Source organism: Electrona antarctica (genome assembly GCF_951216825.1).
Source record: "Electrona antarctica genome assembly, chromosome: 18".
NCBI classification, from domain to species: domain Eukaryota; kingdom Metazoa; phylum Chordata; class Actinopteri; order Myctophiformes; family Myctophidae; genus Electrona; species Electrona antarctica.
The window spans coordinates 9,927,883-9,948,400 of NC_136799.1; the positions used below are offsets into that span (position 1 = coordinate 9,927,883).

Genomic DNA, 20,518 nt, shown 5'->3' on the forward strand with positions numbered 1-20,518 from the left:
TATGAAGCCAAAGAAGAGATGTGTGTACTTTGCTCTGCAGGGATCTAGGGGATATTTGTCAGTGTGGGTTCCAGCAGGCCCCCCCAAGGGTTCCCCAGTTTACCCATTTAGAATGTCTTCTAAATCCTGACAGTTCTCTGAAAAACGAAACCCATGTTTCCATGTCAGTGGTTCTTTCTCAAACATTTTCATGTCAAGGACCCCCAAGATTATATGTAATTGGCCGCCGACCCCCATCTGAAAATATGTTGTTCCAGGGACCCCACAGAAGCAAAGATTTGAGTTAAAAACGTTCACTGTGAAAGAATATTATAACACAGAATATTGCAACACGTTTTCAGGATCTACAAGCTTGTAGATCTGCAATTTTTCAATAGCTAAAGTATAACATAATGCTTAAAACACCAAAAGGGGTTCCCGCCCAAAATGGGTTAAAGGAATGACAGTTACGAACCACATGAACCCTTGCGGCTGTGTAATTCAAAAGAGTGTCAAATTGGAATGGAACGGACGGTTACAGCTCCATTTGGTTCCATTTATTCACTCAAGAGTTCAATTGACACCAAGGATTGTGGACTGGTATCCTAGAGATAAATATTGTGTCAAATCAAATGGTGGTCCAGTGACGTAATGCATCTCAAACTGGGGGCAGTGGTGTTTAGGGCAGTGGTTACCACACTTTTTTCATGTCAAGGACCCCTACAATCGACATGTATTAGCCTGCGGACCCTCGTTTGAAAAGATGTGCCAGGGACCCCCATAAGAGAAGATTTGTATTACGGCTCTAGCAGTGATTCTCAACCATTACAATTTCAAGCACCCCCAGTTGGACATGTATTAGTCTACGGACCCCCATTTAATGGCATTTTTATCTCTGGGAGTCTGGGACCCCAATTTGTATCGCAAAATCATTGTTAACCCATTTTGGGCGGGAACCCCTTTTGGTGTTTTAAACATTGTTATAATTTAGATATTGAAAAATAGCAGATCTACAAGCTCATAGCGCGCCACCGAGTGGCGCGCTACGAGCTTGTAGGTCTGCTATTTTAAAAACTGGAAGATTTAGAAGAATCTTTTTAAATTTTGAGGTCAGGCCTAAATGGGTTAATTTAACTCTGAGTGTGTAACGTGTCCGTTTGATTTCGTTTGTACACTCTCTGAGTTACAGACCCATATAAGGGTCCATTTGGTTCCTAACTATCATTTAGGTGGGGACCCCCTGGAACTCCCTCCCTCAAGGACCCCCAGGGCACTTTGGGAACCGTGGGTTTTTAGGGTGACTGACTATAGAACTGTTTTACATGGCAAAACCAGAGGAGCTGCTTAATGGAACTGGCAAACAGTAATAGCCAGTGTGAGTGAGCATTGATGCAATAGTTAAGCCATTTTGGGCGGGAACCCCTTTTGGTGTTAGCATTATGTTATGCTTTAGCTATTGAAAAATCACACCCGTGTGAACTGAGTGGTGCAAGGTCTTATATAGCCTGATCAGCTGTGGTCTGACGTAATGTCAGTGACCATGGTAACCATGCTCACCTGTGCACGGACACGTACACAGGTACACAAACATAGATACAGACAAAGCTGGTTGTTGGAGTGGTTTGCACCACTCAAAAATAGCAGATCTACAAGCTCATAGCGCGCAAAAACCGAAGAACGACCGACATAGAAACATAGCTTTTTCAGAAAACTGTCAGGATGTAGAAGACATTTTTAGAATCTGATGTCAGGTCAAAATGGGTTAAATGAAATGGGCTCAGGCGAGGACAAGACAACACAACACACATCCTATCACACGGTGTGCACTGACTGTGCAGCTATAGAAATTAAAGGCTGGTTCACGGTGTTCAAATGTTATGCATTATGTTACACAATGCTATTTCTGTCCATTCTAGGCTGTTCTGTTCTGCTTTTTCTGCGATTGTGCCGGAGACACATGAGCAAGAGGAGACAAACACACACATATGGCAGTGTTTTTCCAGTGGGAAAGTGTCAAACGAGGAGAGGAGAGGAGAGGAGAGGAGAGGGGAGGAGGAGGGGAGGGGAGAGGAGAGGACAAGGGAGGAGAGGAGAGGAGAGGACAAGGGAGGGGAGGAGAGGAGAGGAGAGGAGAGGAGAGGAGAGGAGAGGAGAGGAGAGGAGAGGAGAGGAGAGGAGAGGAGAGGAGAGGAGAGGAGAGGAGAGGAGAGGAGAGGGAGAGGGAGAGGGAGAGGGGAGGAGGGGAGGGGGGGAGGGGAGAGGAGAGGAGAGGAGAGGAGAGGAGAGGAGAGGAGAGGAGAGGAGAGGAGAGGAGAGGAGAGGAGAGGAGAGGAGAGGAGAGGAGAGAGGGGAGGGGAGGGGAGAGGAGAGGAGAGGAGAGGAGAGGAGAGGAGAGGAGAGGAGAGGAGAGGAGAGGAGAGGAGAGGAGAGGGGAGGGGAGAGGAGAGGAGAGGAGAGGAGAGGAGAGGAGAGGAGAGGAGAGGAGAGGAGAGGAGAGGAGAGGAGAGGAGAGGAGAGGATGTGCTGTAAATCTGTTACAAAGGGCCTGGAAGCCAGTCAGACATGTGGGTCCAGTATACAGGCTCAACCCTACCCCAGGGGGAAGCTGTAAGGAAACGGAGAGGCCTTGGCATCAGGTTCTTTCTTCTTTGTACACATTTTTTAACCTTACAAAGCAATCAGTACAGACGAACAACGGCAGAGCACTGGAGAACTGAATAATTGGTCAATAACAAGCTAATAAGAGAATAACAGCGAAGGGCACCAATCAGTGTGCAGCAGCAGCACCGACCGCAGATGTAGTGAGGTGGGGTGGAGTGAGTGGGGGGGCTTAGCCCAGTTCCCTGCCAGTGTGTGCCATGCTCTTTGCACGCGATCGGCAGGCAGGTCCAGACACTGGCAAAAAAAAGTGGGAGGATGGGGTGGGGGAAAGTGAAGGAGAAAAAAAAAAACCTTAAGGCCTTGCATCCTTGACTAAACAAACACTCTTCCTCAGGCTAAATCACAGGAAAGAACATCAACCAGTAAAATAACATCAGAAGAAGCAATGCTGCATGCCATGCCAATGGCATTCTGTTCCTCGTTCCCCTGCTATAGGTCTGCTGCCAGCGCCACCGCTGGGTGAATGTTAAACATTCAAACAAACATATCAATGACAAATAGAATGTTCAGTTGTTGAGGGGCGCTAGCCCCTCATATAAACAGCTACAGTGTAGATTCTGTCTTAACCCATTTTGGGCGGGAACCCCTTTTGGTGCATTATGTTATGCTTTAGCTATTGAAAAATAGCAGATCTACAAGCTCGTAGTGCGCCATAGGTCTGCTATTTTTCGACGACTGACATAAAACTGTCAGGATTTAGAAGACATTTTTAGAATCTGATCTCAGGTCAAAATGGGTTAACACAAACATTAAATGCCATTGACAATGAATGGAGGATTTACGTCATATGTGTCTGAGCAAATCGGCTGTCGGTGGAAACCCTTGGTGAATAAGGGACCACTATTCTTGGTGACTATACACTATGGTATGTTTCAAGGTTGGTATAAGGTCAATAATAGATTAGAGCGCCCCTTACTTCACACGGGTGTGATTTTTACATCATCACGTAGCTAAGATAGCATATAGGCTATATGCATGTACATTTGTGTCATCAATACCATGTTACAATACTGACAATTCTGGCCCGGGTGGCACTTAAAGTATGACTTAAGCGTAGCCAGCCAGACAATATCACTGCGTGGGCCGGTTTCTAAGTCACACACAGCACAATGCCAGATCATGTATTAGATTGTTGTTCATTCTATTCTACATCACCAAGGTCTAGAACTCACATCCTTTGTCACCAATGGCATCAGAAGCTTTAGTCACACGATTACAGGTGAAAGAAGTGGCTAGTTTCCATCATTTTGTAGTTTACATGAGAAGATTTATAATAAGAGTCAGAGCAGGAGAGATAAGAAAAATAAATAAATGTCATGTGGAGTAACTGTTCCCAGAGAAGTCATAGGTCCTCATTCACAACGGCGTTTACGCTCATAACGTTACGTAACGTGAGCGGAGCGTGAGCGGACAGGCATTTACGTGGATTCCCACATTACGTGGGAATTCATGAACTTGAACGTGAACTTGACGGTGACGTTGTTTGGTCGGAAACTCCGCTATAAGCTGCGCCAGCTCAGAGGGTCGTGTACTGCTTGCGTAGATTTATTCAGAAGGCTTTAGTCTTCATGCTGACTCAATTAAAAGTCCCCAAACCTCAGATAAAATATGTAGGCATGTGTCAACATTGGTCAGCACATAAAAAAAATGATAGCTTATATAAAAGCCAAGTATCACTTGTATGCCTAAATGCAAGCATTCTAGAGGCAGGTTAGCCTAGAGTCCCATACAGAAACTGCCCCTGCAAGCCCGACACCTTTTTATTTATTTATTAGGATATTTCTAGCATGCGCGATTGCGCTGCTCACTTGACAGCTTTCTACTCGCAGTGCAACGCGTTGTGAGCTTGTAGATCGGCTCTCGCGGACTCGCGCTGCATGTTAAAAAACAAACTCACAATTATTATAAGAACATACACTTATCTGCATTCTGCACTGTACGAATCCAACGTTGTTTAGTGTAGTAATGCCTGCAGTAGGCCTATTGAAATTGTTTTGTTACGGAGCTCCTTTGAGTCACACTGTCGGTGTGTGTGTGTGGACAGTCCAATCTGGGTGAAATTCACATTGGAAAATGAATATAACGGCGAGCCTGGCCCGGACAGAACAGATTATTTCTATGGTTCACAGACATGCCGGTCTGACAGACAGACAGCAGTCACGAGGGCTAATTAGCCCTATACAAATATAGAAGTCCACATTATTGCATCAGCGCGTGCAATTCGGCCAGTCATAGTTTTAAGCCAGTGCACCTTAATGAATTATAATATGGGGAACTTATAGCTAGGCTGTAGGCTACTACATTGATCTCATCATGAGATCAATCAAGTTTGGTGCCAAATGTCCCGTGAATCATTTTAATATGACGACATCATGAAATTAACCTGCACTTAGATCTGACAAAGAGGAGGCTACCCGCCGTATATGGTTGAAAATTTAAATAGCTATAGGCCTATGCCTACGTGTCCATGATCAGAACAAATCCATTCTCCACATGGCATTCAGACAGATGACAGTGAGATGATATTAATCTATTCCCCGCATGAATCAATGCAGCTCTGATAAAAATATCGGATATATGTTTTACCTCTGCAAAGGTGTGAGTGAGCAATTGTTCAATAGAAAAGAAAAGGCTTTATAATATAATTGCCAAGTATAGGCTAGCTTGCTGCCTTGGTCCCGAACTTAAATAAATAAATGGCCAAGCTGCATTTTATACGGTAAGTCAGCTTGCCATTGCTGTAGCGGTGCAGACTCGAGCAGCGTTCACCGTTTTGTAAGCTTGGGAAAATGATTTATATAGTTTAATGGTAGGCTATAGACAATATAAAGAATCACGCACAAATGTAATGGTATATGGATGTAAAAAAAGAGACTGCAGGTGGTGGTGGTCGCTCCGGCGCTTGACATGGTCAGATCATTTTCTTTTAATTTCCTGTCCTTTGATGGATTGAGTGTCAGTTTGTACAGTTTGTATGGTAGGCCTATAGTGGTATACTTTATACAATGGTGCAAAAACTTGTTTGTGGTCCTGTGGAATTATGAAATTAATAGAGGGCTATATTCATGATATATCTGCACAGCACTGACTGACCGCGGCAGTATAGCCTAATTTCTTTCCAGCAATCATTTTTATTTTAATTTGTGAAGCCACTATACTGGAAAATATCATTATTTTGTTGCATTCCGTCAGGAGGACCTCTATTTCGTTTGAGCTGTAAGGCCTATAGTTCTTTTTTGTTTTTTTTACTGCTGTCTGCTGAGTCATGCTTGACGCCTTTTATGGTGTGAAATGGGGCGTGGATCAATGCAAATGAAGTTATCCGCTGATTTTCCGATCATTTGGCACCCGCTCGCATTCACCTGCGTACCTCACAACATACACCTGCGTACCTGTGGTACACACCGCTCTTTGAATTGCACGGCAAAACAACGTTGCGTGATCGGACGGAATTTCCCGCATCTGTTTACGCTTCCGTTACGCTTCCGTTACACTCTGGTGTATTTCTCCTTTGTGAATGAGGACCATAGAGTAGTGTGAGCAGGCTGGCATGGTGTACGTGTTTCTATGTTTGTATGAGTGAAAGGTTTTAGTTTTTGGAGTTCCTGGCCGGTAAGGGCTCATTAACCCGCCCGGGAGAGGAGGGGAGAGGAGAGGAGAGGAGAGGAGAGGAGAGGAGAGGAGTACCTGGCCGGTAAGGGCTCATTAACCCGCCCGGGACACTCTTGAATGACTGAATGAAACAAGACTGTGTAAAAGCTAATAGATGGAGACGGGGAATTCTTTCTTTGGTGTGGTCAAAATCCCAATAAAAGCTCAGAAATAGCTACAATCCAATCCATGGAGATGGCATGTAAAAGTAACCTGACTCCGCCAGATGGGGCAGCAGAGAGTACACTGGGTTCCCCCCTCCTGCTCCCATCTGGGAACTCTCAGGCAGACTTGATGCCCGGCCACAAAACGGCCTGGCCAATCAGCAGCAGCTAGAGGCGGGATAGCTGCTGCTGATTGGCCAGGCCGTTTTGTGGCCGGGCATCAAGTCTGCCTGAGAGTTCCCAGATGGGAGCAGGAGGGGGGAACCCAGTGTACTCTCTGCTGCCCCATCTGGCGGAGTCAGGTTAATGTAAAAGGACCATGTCACAGATTTCCATCCCATCTTCACATCACTAATGCTCACTTTAAGATGACACCATTTCTGTCTACTTGCTTGAGGGCTGGGGGGAGAGAGAACGCAAAGCTCTTAAGGTGGCCTTAAGGTGGCCTTACACTAGCCGATTTTTTTCAATCTGAAATCTGATAGCACCACACACTACAGGATAATCGGAGCGGGGCAGAGCAAATATCAAACATTCTTGATGTTGATCGGGCCGATCCCGATCGCGCTTTGAGCGGTCGGGCACCCCCCGAGCGTCAAAAATGCCCGATTATCGGCTAGTGTAAGGCCACCTTTATGATGTGTTTAATGAACCATCAGTTGAGAGTCAGAGCATCATGACATGAAACACACAAAGCTATACAAAAGCTAATCGATAAGATTCATATACACAATGAATATACACAACAAAGTTGTTAAACTTTAGGCTGCTGTAGTGCCACTACACAATGCCAGTTCAGGAAGTATGACAGATAAGCCTGGACCTGAGTGCAGTTTTATTTTCATGCATTGGGAAGGCAGATTTCCTGATTGGAGGAGGAGGAACGAAAGAAGGAGGAGAAGGAGAAGAAGACAGATATAGCACAATGCCCGAATAGATAAGTTAGTCATTCTGCATCGCCAGTGTCTTGAGCTCACAGCCTCACACACCAAAGGCAAGTCATCAACATTGTTAACCCATTTTGACCTGAGATCAGATTCTAAAAATGTCTTCTACATCCTGAGTTTTCTGAAAAAGCTATGTTTCTATGTCAGTCGTCAGTCATTTTTCAAAAATAGCAGACCTACAAGCTCGTAGCGCGCCACTCGGTGGCGCGCTATGAGCTTGTAGATCTGCTATTTTTCAATAGCTAAAGCATAACATAATGCTAACACCAAAAGGGGTTCCCGCCCAACATGGGTTAAGGTCCCTGCCAAGTGAGAAACCACTGATGGCTTCACTTATTATGACTTGGGCAATCATCAGGGTAGATTTCAAACTAGTGTAAGACACAATCCTAAGAATGTGTGTACTTCATCAAGACTTCACTTAGAGATGTCAGAATTTATGTGTTATGAAGATTGACTGCTCCACAAATGCCAGATGACGATGTTTGGCATAGGTGTGCAAAGTCTTGTTTATTCCCATGCGAGGGAAGGCACAGTTCCTTGTAGAAGAAAAGGAAAAACAATGACAAACAGCAGATGTCAGAAGATGACAGCTGCCAGCGCCTAATTACTTTCTACAAGATGTGGTGCAAATCATGTAATTGTTGCCGAAACACTCGTGAGCATACTAATGTCATCTTATGTGGAAAGATCTAAGTGCATTTTAAAAAGGGAAAAAATGCCAAATGAGCTGTAAGAGTAACATTTTATTTAGACATATTTTATCTTCACTGAATGTTTTTACACCTGCACATACAAGCTTCAATTTCCGTGTATGCTGCTTCAATCTGACATGAATAGACATCTGTTCAAATGACTTGGTGATCAGTATTTCAACACAGAAAAAAACCTGTTTTTTCCAATCCAGCTCTCCTATATGGCTTTCTTCAGCTATCTTTGAAATATTGTCATTGATTCAGTAGTAGACGATGCCAATGGAAGTTCAATAAAAAAAGTGTGAAGTGATGGGCGCTTGGTAATGTTTGTTTAACCCTTTAAGACTTGAGACCAGATTCTACAAATGTCTTCTTCTTCCTGACAGTTTTCTGAAAAAAACTGTCAGTGGTGCTCAAACATTTTCATGTCAGGGCCCTCAAAAGTATCTGTATTCGGCCGCCAACCCCCATCTGAAAATGATTTGTTCCAGGGAAGGGACCCCCCCAGAAGCAAAGATTTTAGTTAAAAACATTTGCTGTGAAAGAATATATATGCATTCGATTTGCGTCACATTCTCAAGATTTTTTTTTTTTAAATAGCAGATCTACAAGCTCGTAGCACGGCACTCGGTGCCATGCTATGAGCTTGTATATCAGCTATTTTTCAACAGCCAAAGTTTCAAATAATGTTTAATTTGGTTAAAAGCTTAGGCGACACAGGTGCGTTCCAGGTCTTAATGGGTCAAAGTAAACAAACAGTCCATAGACTTGGCTGCCATATGACAATTTCAAAAGCCAGGCGTTGGAGGGACTAGCCTAGCACCCTTCAAAAAGTGAACACAAATAAAAGGGTCCCACTGTTTAGATTCTGTTTTCTTCATACGTAAATGACCTGGTGTGACCCATATACGCATCAACTGAATTTATCCATTCGGACATCATTCATCACCTTGACAGATCGTACGCCCAAGTTTCTGTAGACCTTTGCCCACTCAAGTCAGCTGATAAATACACCCAACCAGTTGGTTACAATGACCTGCTTTATGTACTGCTATGATGAAATCAAAAAATGGCAAACATACAATATTGCTACAGGGCGTGTGTGTGTGTGTGTGTGTGTGTGTGTGTGTGTGTGTGTGTGTGTGTGTGTGTGTGTGTGTGTGTGTGTGTGTGTGTGTGTGTGTGTGTGTGTGTGTGTGCGTGTATGCGTGTGTGTGCGTGTGTGTCAAATTGGTCTCATGATTCACTATAATTCCAGAAACACCAAATTAAAATCATTCTCCACCGAGATAATAATGACTTCCTAACATGTTGTGGCTTTGCCGTTCAGACGTTCAGGAGAAATGCTCATGAAGCAAGTCTTAAATGTGGGACTCCGATCACAAACAAGGCACCATTCCAGTAATGGTTGAGTCACAAAAACAACACCGTGTTTTTTTTTTATCACGTGTAGTCTGTAGTGCTCAAAAGTTAAACAAATCATATTCTGTGCCTGAGATACACTGTATAAACATGGAGCTCTAATCATCAGCAAACAGGATCCAAATAAAAGTAAACAGTAGACTGTAATTGTTGTGATTCAGATTAAACTAGCTACTTATTTATTTTAACCCATTTAGGCCTGAGATCAGATTCTAAAAATGTCTTCTACATCCTGACAGTTTTCTGAAAAAGTTATGTTTCTATGTCAGTCGTTCTTCGACCTACAAGCTCGTAGCGTGCCACTCGGTAAATAATCTGTTTCACTCTGCTTTGTGAATATCCTGCATTTCTATAGCGCCTTTATTCAAAGCACGTTACAATGTGCATTACTGAGTAGATCACCCTTCACCCATTCACACACCGACAGCAGAGGCAATCATGTAAGGCACCAACGTACTTATGGGGAGAATTTAAGAGTTCGGACAGTGTCTTGCTCAAGGACACTTCTCCCTCACTCTCCCTTTTGTGAAAGGGAGAGTCCTCACTCTCACTTTGTAAATGGTAGAGTGAAAGTATTAGAAACGGAAGCTTTATACAGCTATAGTATGTGTAAGTAGGCTGATGCAGAGTACATGGTACAATGCAGGGTACAATGACTGCAGTGGATAGAAAACTGAATATTTCCTGGTTGTTGTTTTTTTTATTCTTCCAATAAGCCAGCTAGTTTCATTAGTGTCATTACCAATGGGAAGTAGCCAGTTAGGGAAACAAGTGGCCTCATGACTCAATGAGGGGACACAGTACACAAGGACAGACACTGTTCTCAGGCTGAGCTGGATTCTGTTTTCATCAGCATATCTCAGCTACTTTGTGACTGGTTGGTTAAAAAAAAAGATTTAGCATAGAGAAACAATGACAAATACTGTTGACCAGTTTTCATTTTGACAGCAAATTAGTTTTAGTCATGGTCTTTTGAATATAATTCCATTTCGTTTTAGTCAGATTTTAGTCATCTGAATGTTTTCGTTTTAGTCAATTAAATCTACAGCTGATTTAGTCGACAAAAACTTTGGCAGGCCTTGATGGCGTTGTAATGCCTCATTTATACTTGAAAATAGTCTATTTACAAGGTCACATTTCTCACAACGTGTGAGCATTGTGAACTCTTAATCCGGAGCGATTTACATTAAGCAAGAACAAAAAGCATGGCAATACATCACATACATAAAAAGTAGTTATCATGAAACATGCGTAAGCTAAGAACGTAACAGTGGAATATCTATATAATATATATATATATAGATATTCCACTGTTACGTTCTTAGCTTACGCATGTTTCATAACTACTTTTCATGTATGTGATGTATTGCCATGCTTTTTGTTCTTGCTTAAAACACCTTGATGGCCCGGACCCATTTAATCCATTAATAAAATGTGCCCATCATTTATAGCGCCCGGACCACTTTTACCGGCGCACCGGAAGTTGTTGTGAATGTCTGTGTAGCAGCTAACAATAGCCACACCACTCTAGAGTCGATCGACAACAACGGGAGGTAAGAATAAATCTATCGCGACTAGCGACTGGACCGCAGAGCGCCGTCTAACACAGGATCTTTTTTCATAATTAGACGGGATGATTTAGATCGTGAGTTATGGACGTTTTAAGATGTTCGTTGTCGTCAGCTAAACAGGCAGGGAACATTTTCGATGACGTGTCACTGTTGTGCAACACCGATGATTGGGCAACAAGCGCTCCTAGGCTGTGGAGCGATGCGATCGGTTTTGATATCATTAATCTCCGTCCCGTTTATCAATCTCCGTCTGGGGCACTTGACCATGAACTTGAACTTGACGGTGATCTCCGCCCTGGGCCCCGATGGTGTTAATGTAAATCGCTCTGGATTAAGAGGGTCTGCTAAATGCCTAAATTGTAAATTGTAAATTGTACAAGCTTGTAGATCGTAACACCCACACATCCAAACATAAAATGACTTATCTTCGTTCTACTGGATCTCTTCTCCACTAGTCCCTCCTTAATATTTTCTTTGTTGAAATTGTCAATATATTTAATCATAGTTTTTGTCATCATTGCTTGGTTTTTATTTAGTTTTAATTTTGTCTGTGGGAAAAAAAAAGGTAGTCGATGTTTGTAACCCTCCGTTATTAGCTCCGAGAAGAGGTTACGCATGGAGCTATCCCGGCAGAGGTAGAGACCGTCCAAGTTCAGCGAAGATCACCCTTTTCGCAATATCGTATCCAAAAAGAAAACGTAGTCCCAGACAACTACAGATGTAAAAACATTTTTTTGCCAGAAAGTAAAAACTTTAGGCCAGGGTGAAACAACCACTTAAATTGCAAAATGTTGTGTTTTCCCATTTGTAGCCGAATCAGGATCAGCACTGGCACCTGCCGCGTGGCGGGGGTTCCTCCGGGTTGAATGGGAAAACATGGCACAGGCTGACTAAATAATCTATTTAAGTGGTTGTTTCACCCTGGCCTAAAAAATGTACTTCCCAGAAAATAAATAAATAAAGTTGTCCTGGACCACCTTTACTTTTTGCATACGATACTGCACTTGGACGGTCTCTACCTCTGCCAGGATAGAAACCTCTCTGAGCTAATAGCGGAGGGTGAGGTTCCAAATGGGGCTAGTGACGGTCACTGACAGAGCACATGACCCGTGTTTACCTGAGAAAATACCAATGTGTGGCTGCATTTCAAGCATCAAAGGTTTGCACATGAAAGCTAAACTTACATTTCAGGGTTTCTCCAGCATAGGGAATATGAAGCTTGAAGCGATCGCAGCATGGACCAGGGGTAAGAGATGTGCACCTGAGAACAGAGATGAAAGGTAATGATATTCATTCAGCACTGCCAACACCAACGTTATTCCACAACTTAGTGCTCTATATTATACTATATTATACTAGAATGCTATAGCTCTTTTGATTGATTGATTGATTACTTTATTAGTCAAAAATGTAAACAGAACAGAGGTACATCCCTTGGGGTGCCACCCCCAATAGCAGCCCTTTTGTGACATATATTCATATTTTTAATTCATCATTTTAATGCCAAAAGAAAAATCCGCGATTTACACACTATATCTCATTTTGACGGGGCAATACTATAGTATTGGGACAATCAGTCCTGATTGTGGCGGTAACGTCACCATTGTGCCGATTCTGACCAAAGGGAGCGAGTGAACGATGACCACTTCCGGTTTGGATCAAAATATCCGGTAGTATCTTTGCTACTGTGCAACAACATCAGATGCCCGGAATGCTAAGCTATCATCGTATTTTTCATAACTAAGTCAAATTAAGCTCTAATCAAGCCCAAAACATCGCATTTCACGCAGTGATGCATGCGCGATCATGCACGCGCGGATTTCGGCCGGTTTTAGGAACATTACATCGGCCGTTAGCCAAATTAGCCAAAAAATGCAAAATTTTGCTACATTAAGGTCCCGATTAGGCTCCCGATTGACAGCCTGTCAATTCCGTCAACGGGAGGTCTAGATTTATTGATTAATTCCGTCAAATCCGTCAACGGGAGTTCAAGGGTTAAATCCCTTTGCACGCCGGAGAGACATCCCATTATGTCCGGTGGATTGCCCGTATGACTTAAGTTAAAACTGATTAAAAATGTGGATTAAACAATGAAAACATAACTCGGGCAACTCTCGAAGCGCAGGGGAAGTGTTCTACAATTAATTAACTCGAGTAACCCGGGTTCTGTAGTCAAAGTGTTAAGACACTTGGACTAAAAGAGTAACACAAAAAGGTCATGGGAACTTGTTTCCATTGTGGTCCTATGTATTCAATTTCAATTAATCAACAGACAGAGCATAGACTATTAGCATATTAATGCATGTCATCAACAAATAGCTAGTATATCATTTACAGAGGAGAAAGGGGAAATCGTGTGTATGACCCTATTCTCCACTTGTAGTTTTCTGACAGATGCCAGGGCAGGGACCCACAGGTTTTGAAAGAAGCATTGATGCAGGCGTGTGTGTTCCAGGCATCTTCCTTCAGCTTAGCATTCTGCGTTCTGCTTTTGATTAAGTATGTACAACTACAATAAATAGTGTGCCACTGTGTGCCATGATCAAAACGGAACAGGGGGCACGAGTTACGTGGCCGACATACGTGGCCGGTTAAGACTCACCCGTGGCTCCAACATAGGTGGCCGGTTAACACACATGCGTGGCCGGTTAAGACCCGTAGCTTCCGCGTGTGGTTAGGGTTAGATCAGGCCAGGTTTGGGGTAAGGTTAGTAGTGTCGGACTGTTAGGACGTCGTACCAAAGATACGCACCCCGATGTAACAATATACAATGTAGTGCATGCTTCATTAAATCATACAAGCTTGTCTGGTGCACGAAAAGGAAAAACTCACCCGGTCTTTAGGTCTGTGACACGGAGGAAGTTGGTTGAGTCGAGCCCCACGCGTCCGTTCCGCACCACACTGCACAGGAGGGGCCGCAGCTCTGGTGCAATACGGTGGAGCACAACCTCAGGGGATATGTTGTTCATTTTACACACTCAAGATTCTGTGGAGGCAGGAGAGACAACAAAGTAAGTGAATGAGAATATTTGGGGTTTAAAGGCAAGCATAGTCCTCTCTCTCTCATACACACAGTCTCACACACACACAGTCTCTCTCTCTCTCTCACACACAGTCTCACACACACACAGTCTCTCTCTCTCACACACTCTCTCTCTCACACACACGCACACGCACACACACACACACACACACACACACACACACACACACACACACACACACACACACACACACACACACACACACACACACACACACACTATAGGGACAACGATAGTACACTGGAAGCACATAGCCATGACCAAAGAAATCATTGTAGACTTCAGGAAGTCCAAAGGTATCCACACCCCCATTTCCATCAAAGGGTCATCTGTCGACATAGTTGATAACTTTAAATTCCTGGGCATACACATCACAGACACATTCACATGGTCACTCAACACCGAGTACATCCTCAAGAAGGCACAGCAGCGACTGTACTTTCTGAGGCGCCTTAAAAAGTTTGGCCTAAGTACAAAAGGACTAGTGAACTTTTATCGCTGTATAATTGAAAGTGTCTTAACTGGCTGTATCACAGTGTGGTACGGTAACACGACCGCTCAGGACCGCAACAGGTTGCAGAGGACCGTTAAAACAGCAGCTAAAATCATCGGTAACACAGAACTACACAGTCTCCACAACATCTACAACACTCGTTGTATGAAAAAAGCCCACAACATCATCAAAGACACCAGCCATCCCGCAAATACCCTGTTCAAACAACTCCCTTCCAAAAAACGATACCAGAGCATCAAATCTCGCACCACCCGTCTCAGTAACAGTTTCTTCCCCCAGGCAGTCAGGCTGCTGAACAGCTGACCTTTAACTGTATTGCACTGTTTTGTCACCCACTTGCACTTTGTCTGTGTTTTTGTATTTTTCTTTGCACTATAGATGTTTGTCTATGTCCTGTGTATGTAAGACTGAGAATGCTCTGAGCAAAATGATTTTCATTGTATTTGTATTTATACTTGTATTTATACATATGACAAATAAACCTGAACCTGAACCTGAACTATATGTTTATTTTCCCTTTTTACCTCCATTATGATGAATTCCTGTTCTGTTCTTTGTCTATATAGAAGTGTCTATTTTACGTCTCTAAATGTTTTGATGAATTGAACATGGTGGACCCTCTTGTAAACAAGTGTAATGCTTAATTGGGTCGTCCACTCACAGTTAACAGCCTTTGTATTGAGTTTGTGCTTGAAATGTACTGTAATTCTGCAAACTGTTAATACATATTTCAATCAATCAATCAAAACTATCCCTGAAACATAACTGTCACAAGCGTCCTGTCACTGTGAACCATGTGGCTGTAAGTCATGACATCCTAATGTTGGGGTAGTGATGTTTTGCAGGTAATACAACTTAAAAATATATATATAATACATTTAAATAGTGTAAGTCCATGGCACTGTCAATGTTCGTGAGCTTGCTAACGAACGTTAGCCCACTGTTATCGAGGCGCTGTGTTATATAATAACGTAGCATGCATGTTTCTTTCTATTATATTAGTATATCGACTTTATGAACTGTCATTTAAGTATGATATTTAAAGACGTTCTACCTGTTATAGGGTCGAAAACATCAACATGTATACCAGCGTCAACAAGCTCCACTGTTTACTTCATTCTTCCAAAACTTCCGGGTACATGTTTTCTGGGTCCTTCTGGGGTCCTACCTGAAGGGATATAGGCGGTTTTGGTGATGCCTGTTGATAAATGAAATAAAATAAATGTTGTGCTGTACCAACAGGGCGCAGTTCTTGGTGATATTTCACCACTGCAGCACGGTATGTATGTATATCCTCGATATATTAAAAAATATATATTTATTTCGCTTTGGTGTGATCATATAATGTGCCTGGACAGTACAAGGCCACCCAGCTGTCATCGTCGGACTCGTTAGGTGAAGTGACCCAAGTGACGCGTGACAACAACACTGGAGAGTGGAGAGCTGCTGCTGCTGCTTTGAACTTTGACACTTACTGTACTCTGCAAGAAAGACCACAGCTGATTAGAAGGTACACCTTTTTATAATATGTCATATTTTAACGTGTGATTTCTGCACTGCAGCGTAGCATGTCATACATATATATATGTATTGTTATGTGTGTGTTCTTCTTCTTCTAGTGAGAGTTAATTAGTAAGAACGAGCAAACTTTTTTGTTTTGAACTGAAGTGCACGCACGTGCTGCGCAATTCCAGTTTCATAGATCAAAATATATCACCTATTCACTGTGGTTAGCCAATCGTAAATAGTATGTATTCATAAATAAAATGAATTCCATTCCATTTTAATTAGATAAAAGATATATTTCAATATATTGTAATGAAACTCAGGGTTTTGGCTTTTGCTGTAAGTGCTGTCTGTCTCTTCTTGGTTTGAAAGGCAGGCTTTAAAACCAAGAAGAGACAGTCAGGTAGGTTCAAGTTCAGACAATTGATGCTTTTGCTGGAAGTTGCAGCAAAATTGTGCCTGTATAATAACTGTTCTATTATAGTTATTACACACACATATATAGGCATTGCATTACGAATTATTCTTTATCAAATCTCATTGTGTCAATATTTTTGTTAAAGTACTCCCCACAATATCAATATAGAGGGTATGCGGTATGCGCGTGACATCATCATCAAACCAGTGTGTGTGTGTGTGTGTGTGTGTGTGTGTGTGTGTGTGTGTGTGTGTGTGTGTGTGTGTGTGTGTGTGTGTGTGTGTGTGTGTGTGTGCGTGCGTGCGTGCGTGCGTGCGTGCGTGCGTGCGTGCGTGCGTGCGTGCGTGCGTGCGTGCGTGCGTGCGTGCGTGCGTGCGTGCGTGCGTGCGTGCGTGCGTGCGTGCGTGCGTGCGTGCGTGCGTGCGTGCGTGCGTGCGTGCGTGCGTGCGTGCGTGCGGAGAGAGAAAGTGTTAGATCTTCCTATTTTGATGTGCTGCTTACAATTTCTATTTCATCCTGTATTTTCTCTATTTTCTTTCCCGTATTTCTTCTCTTCCCTATCTGTGTCAACAAGTGGGACACTAGACCTTAACACCAATTTAATTACTAACGCAAACCAAACATGGTTTGGAAACATTACTGTTACGCTGTTTTCACCCCACACTCGCACTTAATAACACACAGTTATTATGTATTCAAAAATAATAATAATTGCTCAGCCTCTATCATTTAATAAACAGACAGAGATTTTGATTTGCTTTTAGATGAGGATTTACCCCATTTTGGGCAGGAACCCCTTTTGGTGTTAGCATTATGTTATGCTTTAGCTATTGAAAAATAGCAGATATACAAGCTCATAGCGCGCCACCGAGTGGCGCGCTACGAGCTTGTAGGTCTGCTATTTTTGAAAAATGACTGACGACTGACATAGAAACAGCTTTTTCAGAAAACTGTCAGGATGTAGAAGACATTTTAAAAATCTGATCTCAGGTCAAAATGGGTTAAACACCCACACCGCTAACCAAAGAATGTGGTTTTGTTTTCAGAATCAGAATCACAGCTTTACGGGTGTAAAACACTGGGTGAGATGTGTCTTTGTGCTAGCTCTGTCGTTTCTGTTGTTTCCAGAAAGGGAAAGAAACATCACACTCGTGTGAAGTGAGGGGTGCTCTCTCATCGTCATACATCATCATACATCACATTCCGTGCTCAGCCAATCAAGTCATTTCCGTGGTACAGACACACAAAGCTGGGCATAGAAAAAGAAGGGAGAGCAAGGGGGGGAAATAATGAAAAATGTAAAAGAAAAGGTGAATTTTCTGTGAAATCAGTATTGTTGCCACAGAAACAAGGCTCAGTATGAATGAAGGCACCGGACCCAATTTGGCAGGATGACAGCATGACGCCGCAGTAGTGCAACGTCACATCGCCAGTTATAACTGGCACACTCTGAAGAGAAAAGCCTAGGCTTAAAATAATATGATATAATTGAGAAGAGCAGTAGTGCATAATTATACGTAAGAATCTAATACTGTATACATTATATCTGAGTTAAAGGTATATTCAGTGATTTGACTTAATTCAAATATCACTTATTTTTTCTTTTTTTCTGGATAATCCTCCCTACTATAGAGTGTGCTGACCATATAAGGAAATCCTCCCTGTCCCCAGTGAGCCCCTGGGGTCAAAAAACCCTAGTTTCAGTTTTGGTGGCGGGTGGCAAAACCTTCATCCAATCAGGATGAGAGGGGCCTTCCTCCAATCATGATCGAGTGGGGGCGGGCCTTGGTGCACATGCTGTTGGCCTGTTGCACTTCCCCTCACTGTAGAGCGTGCATGTGCACATTTTGTTACCGGGGCGGACTGGGTGGTTTTCCAAATCACCCAAATCACTGAATGCTCCTTTAAAGGAACTACAACATGCATTTTAAAGCTCAACCAATCAAATCATCACAAAGACACACAAAGCTGGGCATCAACATGGGAAAAGTTGAAATTCATGTTGTAGGACCTTTAAGCTAACCTTATAATACAGATTCACCGCTGAGACCTACTCGCACAGAATAATAACATCTGCAAGCGCCCATCTAGCTTGCCAGGGACTTTCCGAGAAATACAGCGTTTTTGACAGCATGTCCCTTCCTAAGCTACCTATATATACAGTCGTTTATCTAAAACTTGAGTTCTCTCTTATTACCTTAGAGTCTAAGGTAATAGAGAATCTCTCTAACAAGTATATCGTTGAGCATCATCGAGCCTCCATATTTTCGTCTTCAGTCACTATGAGCAAGATTGATTGACCGTATAAGAGACGCCACAGAGATTATTATAGACATGTTTTGTCTAACTTCTGCTGTAGAATAAACCGGAAGACTTCTAGTCAAACCATATTTCAGTAAGGTGAGCCAGAAACTGACCTCATGCTTCCTTGGCTTCAATGCAGGAGCAGTCCAAAGTTCAAACTGCTTCTTTTCACCTGACAGAGGGGAATTTCTCCGGCCGGACGTAGCGCGTGTTATGATGATTGTTCCTTTCCCCTCCATCAGGTGCCCCAGCTGGCCAGGGGGAGGCAGTATAGAGACCAGGATTACTGCCTGTTTTTTGTGAGGGTACCTACTACCCTAGGGGACACGGGGAGAACATGCAAATATATGTATAAACACACACACACAATTGTCAAAAATGTACAATGGAAAGAATAATTGCTATTAGACAATAATTGATATACTGTAGTTTCAGCCCTGGTTGGCTTAGACATTGTTACCTGACACTCTACAAGGAAGGCAGTGAGAATTCTAAGTAGAGGGGCTGCTGCTGCTGTTTTGAGTGGTTGGACATGGTGGGTCTTACTTTAATCTACTGCAATGGGAACTCAAAGGGATCCAGGCTAGCTGTTCACGCCTGGTGAGAGAAGACAATAATGTGGGATGTGGGAGAGAGTGAATTGAGCCATCCTACAGCCAGCGGCCAAGCTTTCCAAGTCTTCTACTGCCTAGGAAGAGATTTGAAGAGATTAGCACTCTAGCATTAGCCCTGATACAAGCAGAGGATTGAATTAATTAAAGCTGCCTTCTACTGGGCTGCGTTGTGTTCACGTGGTGCAGCGTTGCAATAATCACCTCCGTTTAGATTGGAAACTGTCCAAATAAGCTTGCCATGCATGCTCTATTTTTACCTTGCCGTTCGTTTCCGTCAATCTCATGCTAATGGGGGAGCTAAATGTTATCATTATCAAGGCAGTGCATTTGTGTTTGGGTCCGGGAAGCTTCTTGGAAACTAGTTTACAGATTTTCCCTGAAATGCCCTCACAGACTTAGCTTTTCCTAAGGATTTTATGTGGGCCTCACTTGGTCTTTTGAAGTACAGGTTTCAACCAAAAGGCCGGGACCAAAGTCAAGGCCAATTTAAAAATGTATGATTGATTTGCCAAAATCTGTTTTATATTATCATATTTTGGCCTGAATGTGGAAACATCTTGCTGCGCGATGATAAGTCTCATATCAGCAGTGTTTGAAAAATAACTCCTGGTCTAATGTGTGTCTTTGGTTAGGTGATGACCGAAGAGGCTTTCGACGTGATGGTGGTGGGGTCCTGTATGACAGACTTGGTGTGGTGAGTAAACTAGGGGTGTAACAGTTAATCGAACTAATCGATTTAATCGATTATTATAAGGAAATAAACCATTTTTCAAATACAGCAGATCTACAAGCTCATGTGACTAGTTGTGAGCATGTAAGTTTGCTATTTTGGTGAGCCTGTAGATCAGCTATTTTGGTATAAAATAGTGGTTAAGTGGTAAATTAGACTAATGTCGATTAGTTTGATCAACGAATAAGCGATAAAAGAAAAACACACTTCTCGATTACCTTCTTAGTGATCAATCGTATTGATTACGTTGTTGAATAATATTCGACAACGTAATCAATATGATAATCACTAAGAAGGT

At 42.8% G+C, this 20,518-nt stretch overlaps 2 protein-coding genes across 2 annotated transcripts in view; one reads left to right on the plus strand and one right to left on the minus strand.

The window, feature by feature from the left end:
• Window positions 1–15,816, minus strand: part of babam2 (BRISC and BRCA1 A complex member 2) — a 118,841-nt gene extending 103,025 nt beyond the window's left edge. The window contains exons 1-3 of the mRNA XM_079527409.1: window positions 15,703–15,816; window positions 13,923–14,076; window positions 12,275–12,351 (exon numbers count right to left, since the gene is read on the minus strand). Coding sequence (XP_079383535.1) covers window positions 12,275–12,351; window positions 13,923–14,059 — 214 coding nt within the window. The 5' untranslated portion in view covers window positions 14,060–14,076; window positions 15,703–15,816. The remainder of the gene's footprint in view (window positions 1–12,274; window positions 12,352–13,922; window positions 14,077–15,702) is intronic.
• Window positions 15,817–15,936: 120 nt separating this feature from the next.
• rbks (ribokinase) overlaps window positions 15,937–20,518 on the plus strand; it is a 49,743-nt gene continuing 45,161 nt past the window's right edge. Inside the window, 2 exon segments of the mRNA XM_079527410.1 lie at window positions 15,937–16,158; window positions 20,123–20,184. Coding sequence (XP_079383536.1) covers window positions 20,126–20,184 — 59 coding nt within the window. The 5' untranslated portion in view covers window positions 15,937–16,158; window positions 20,123–20,125.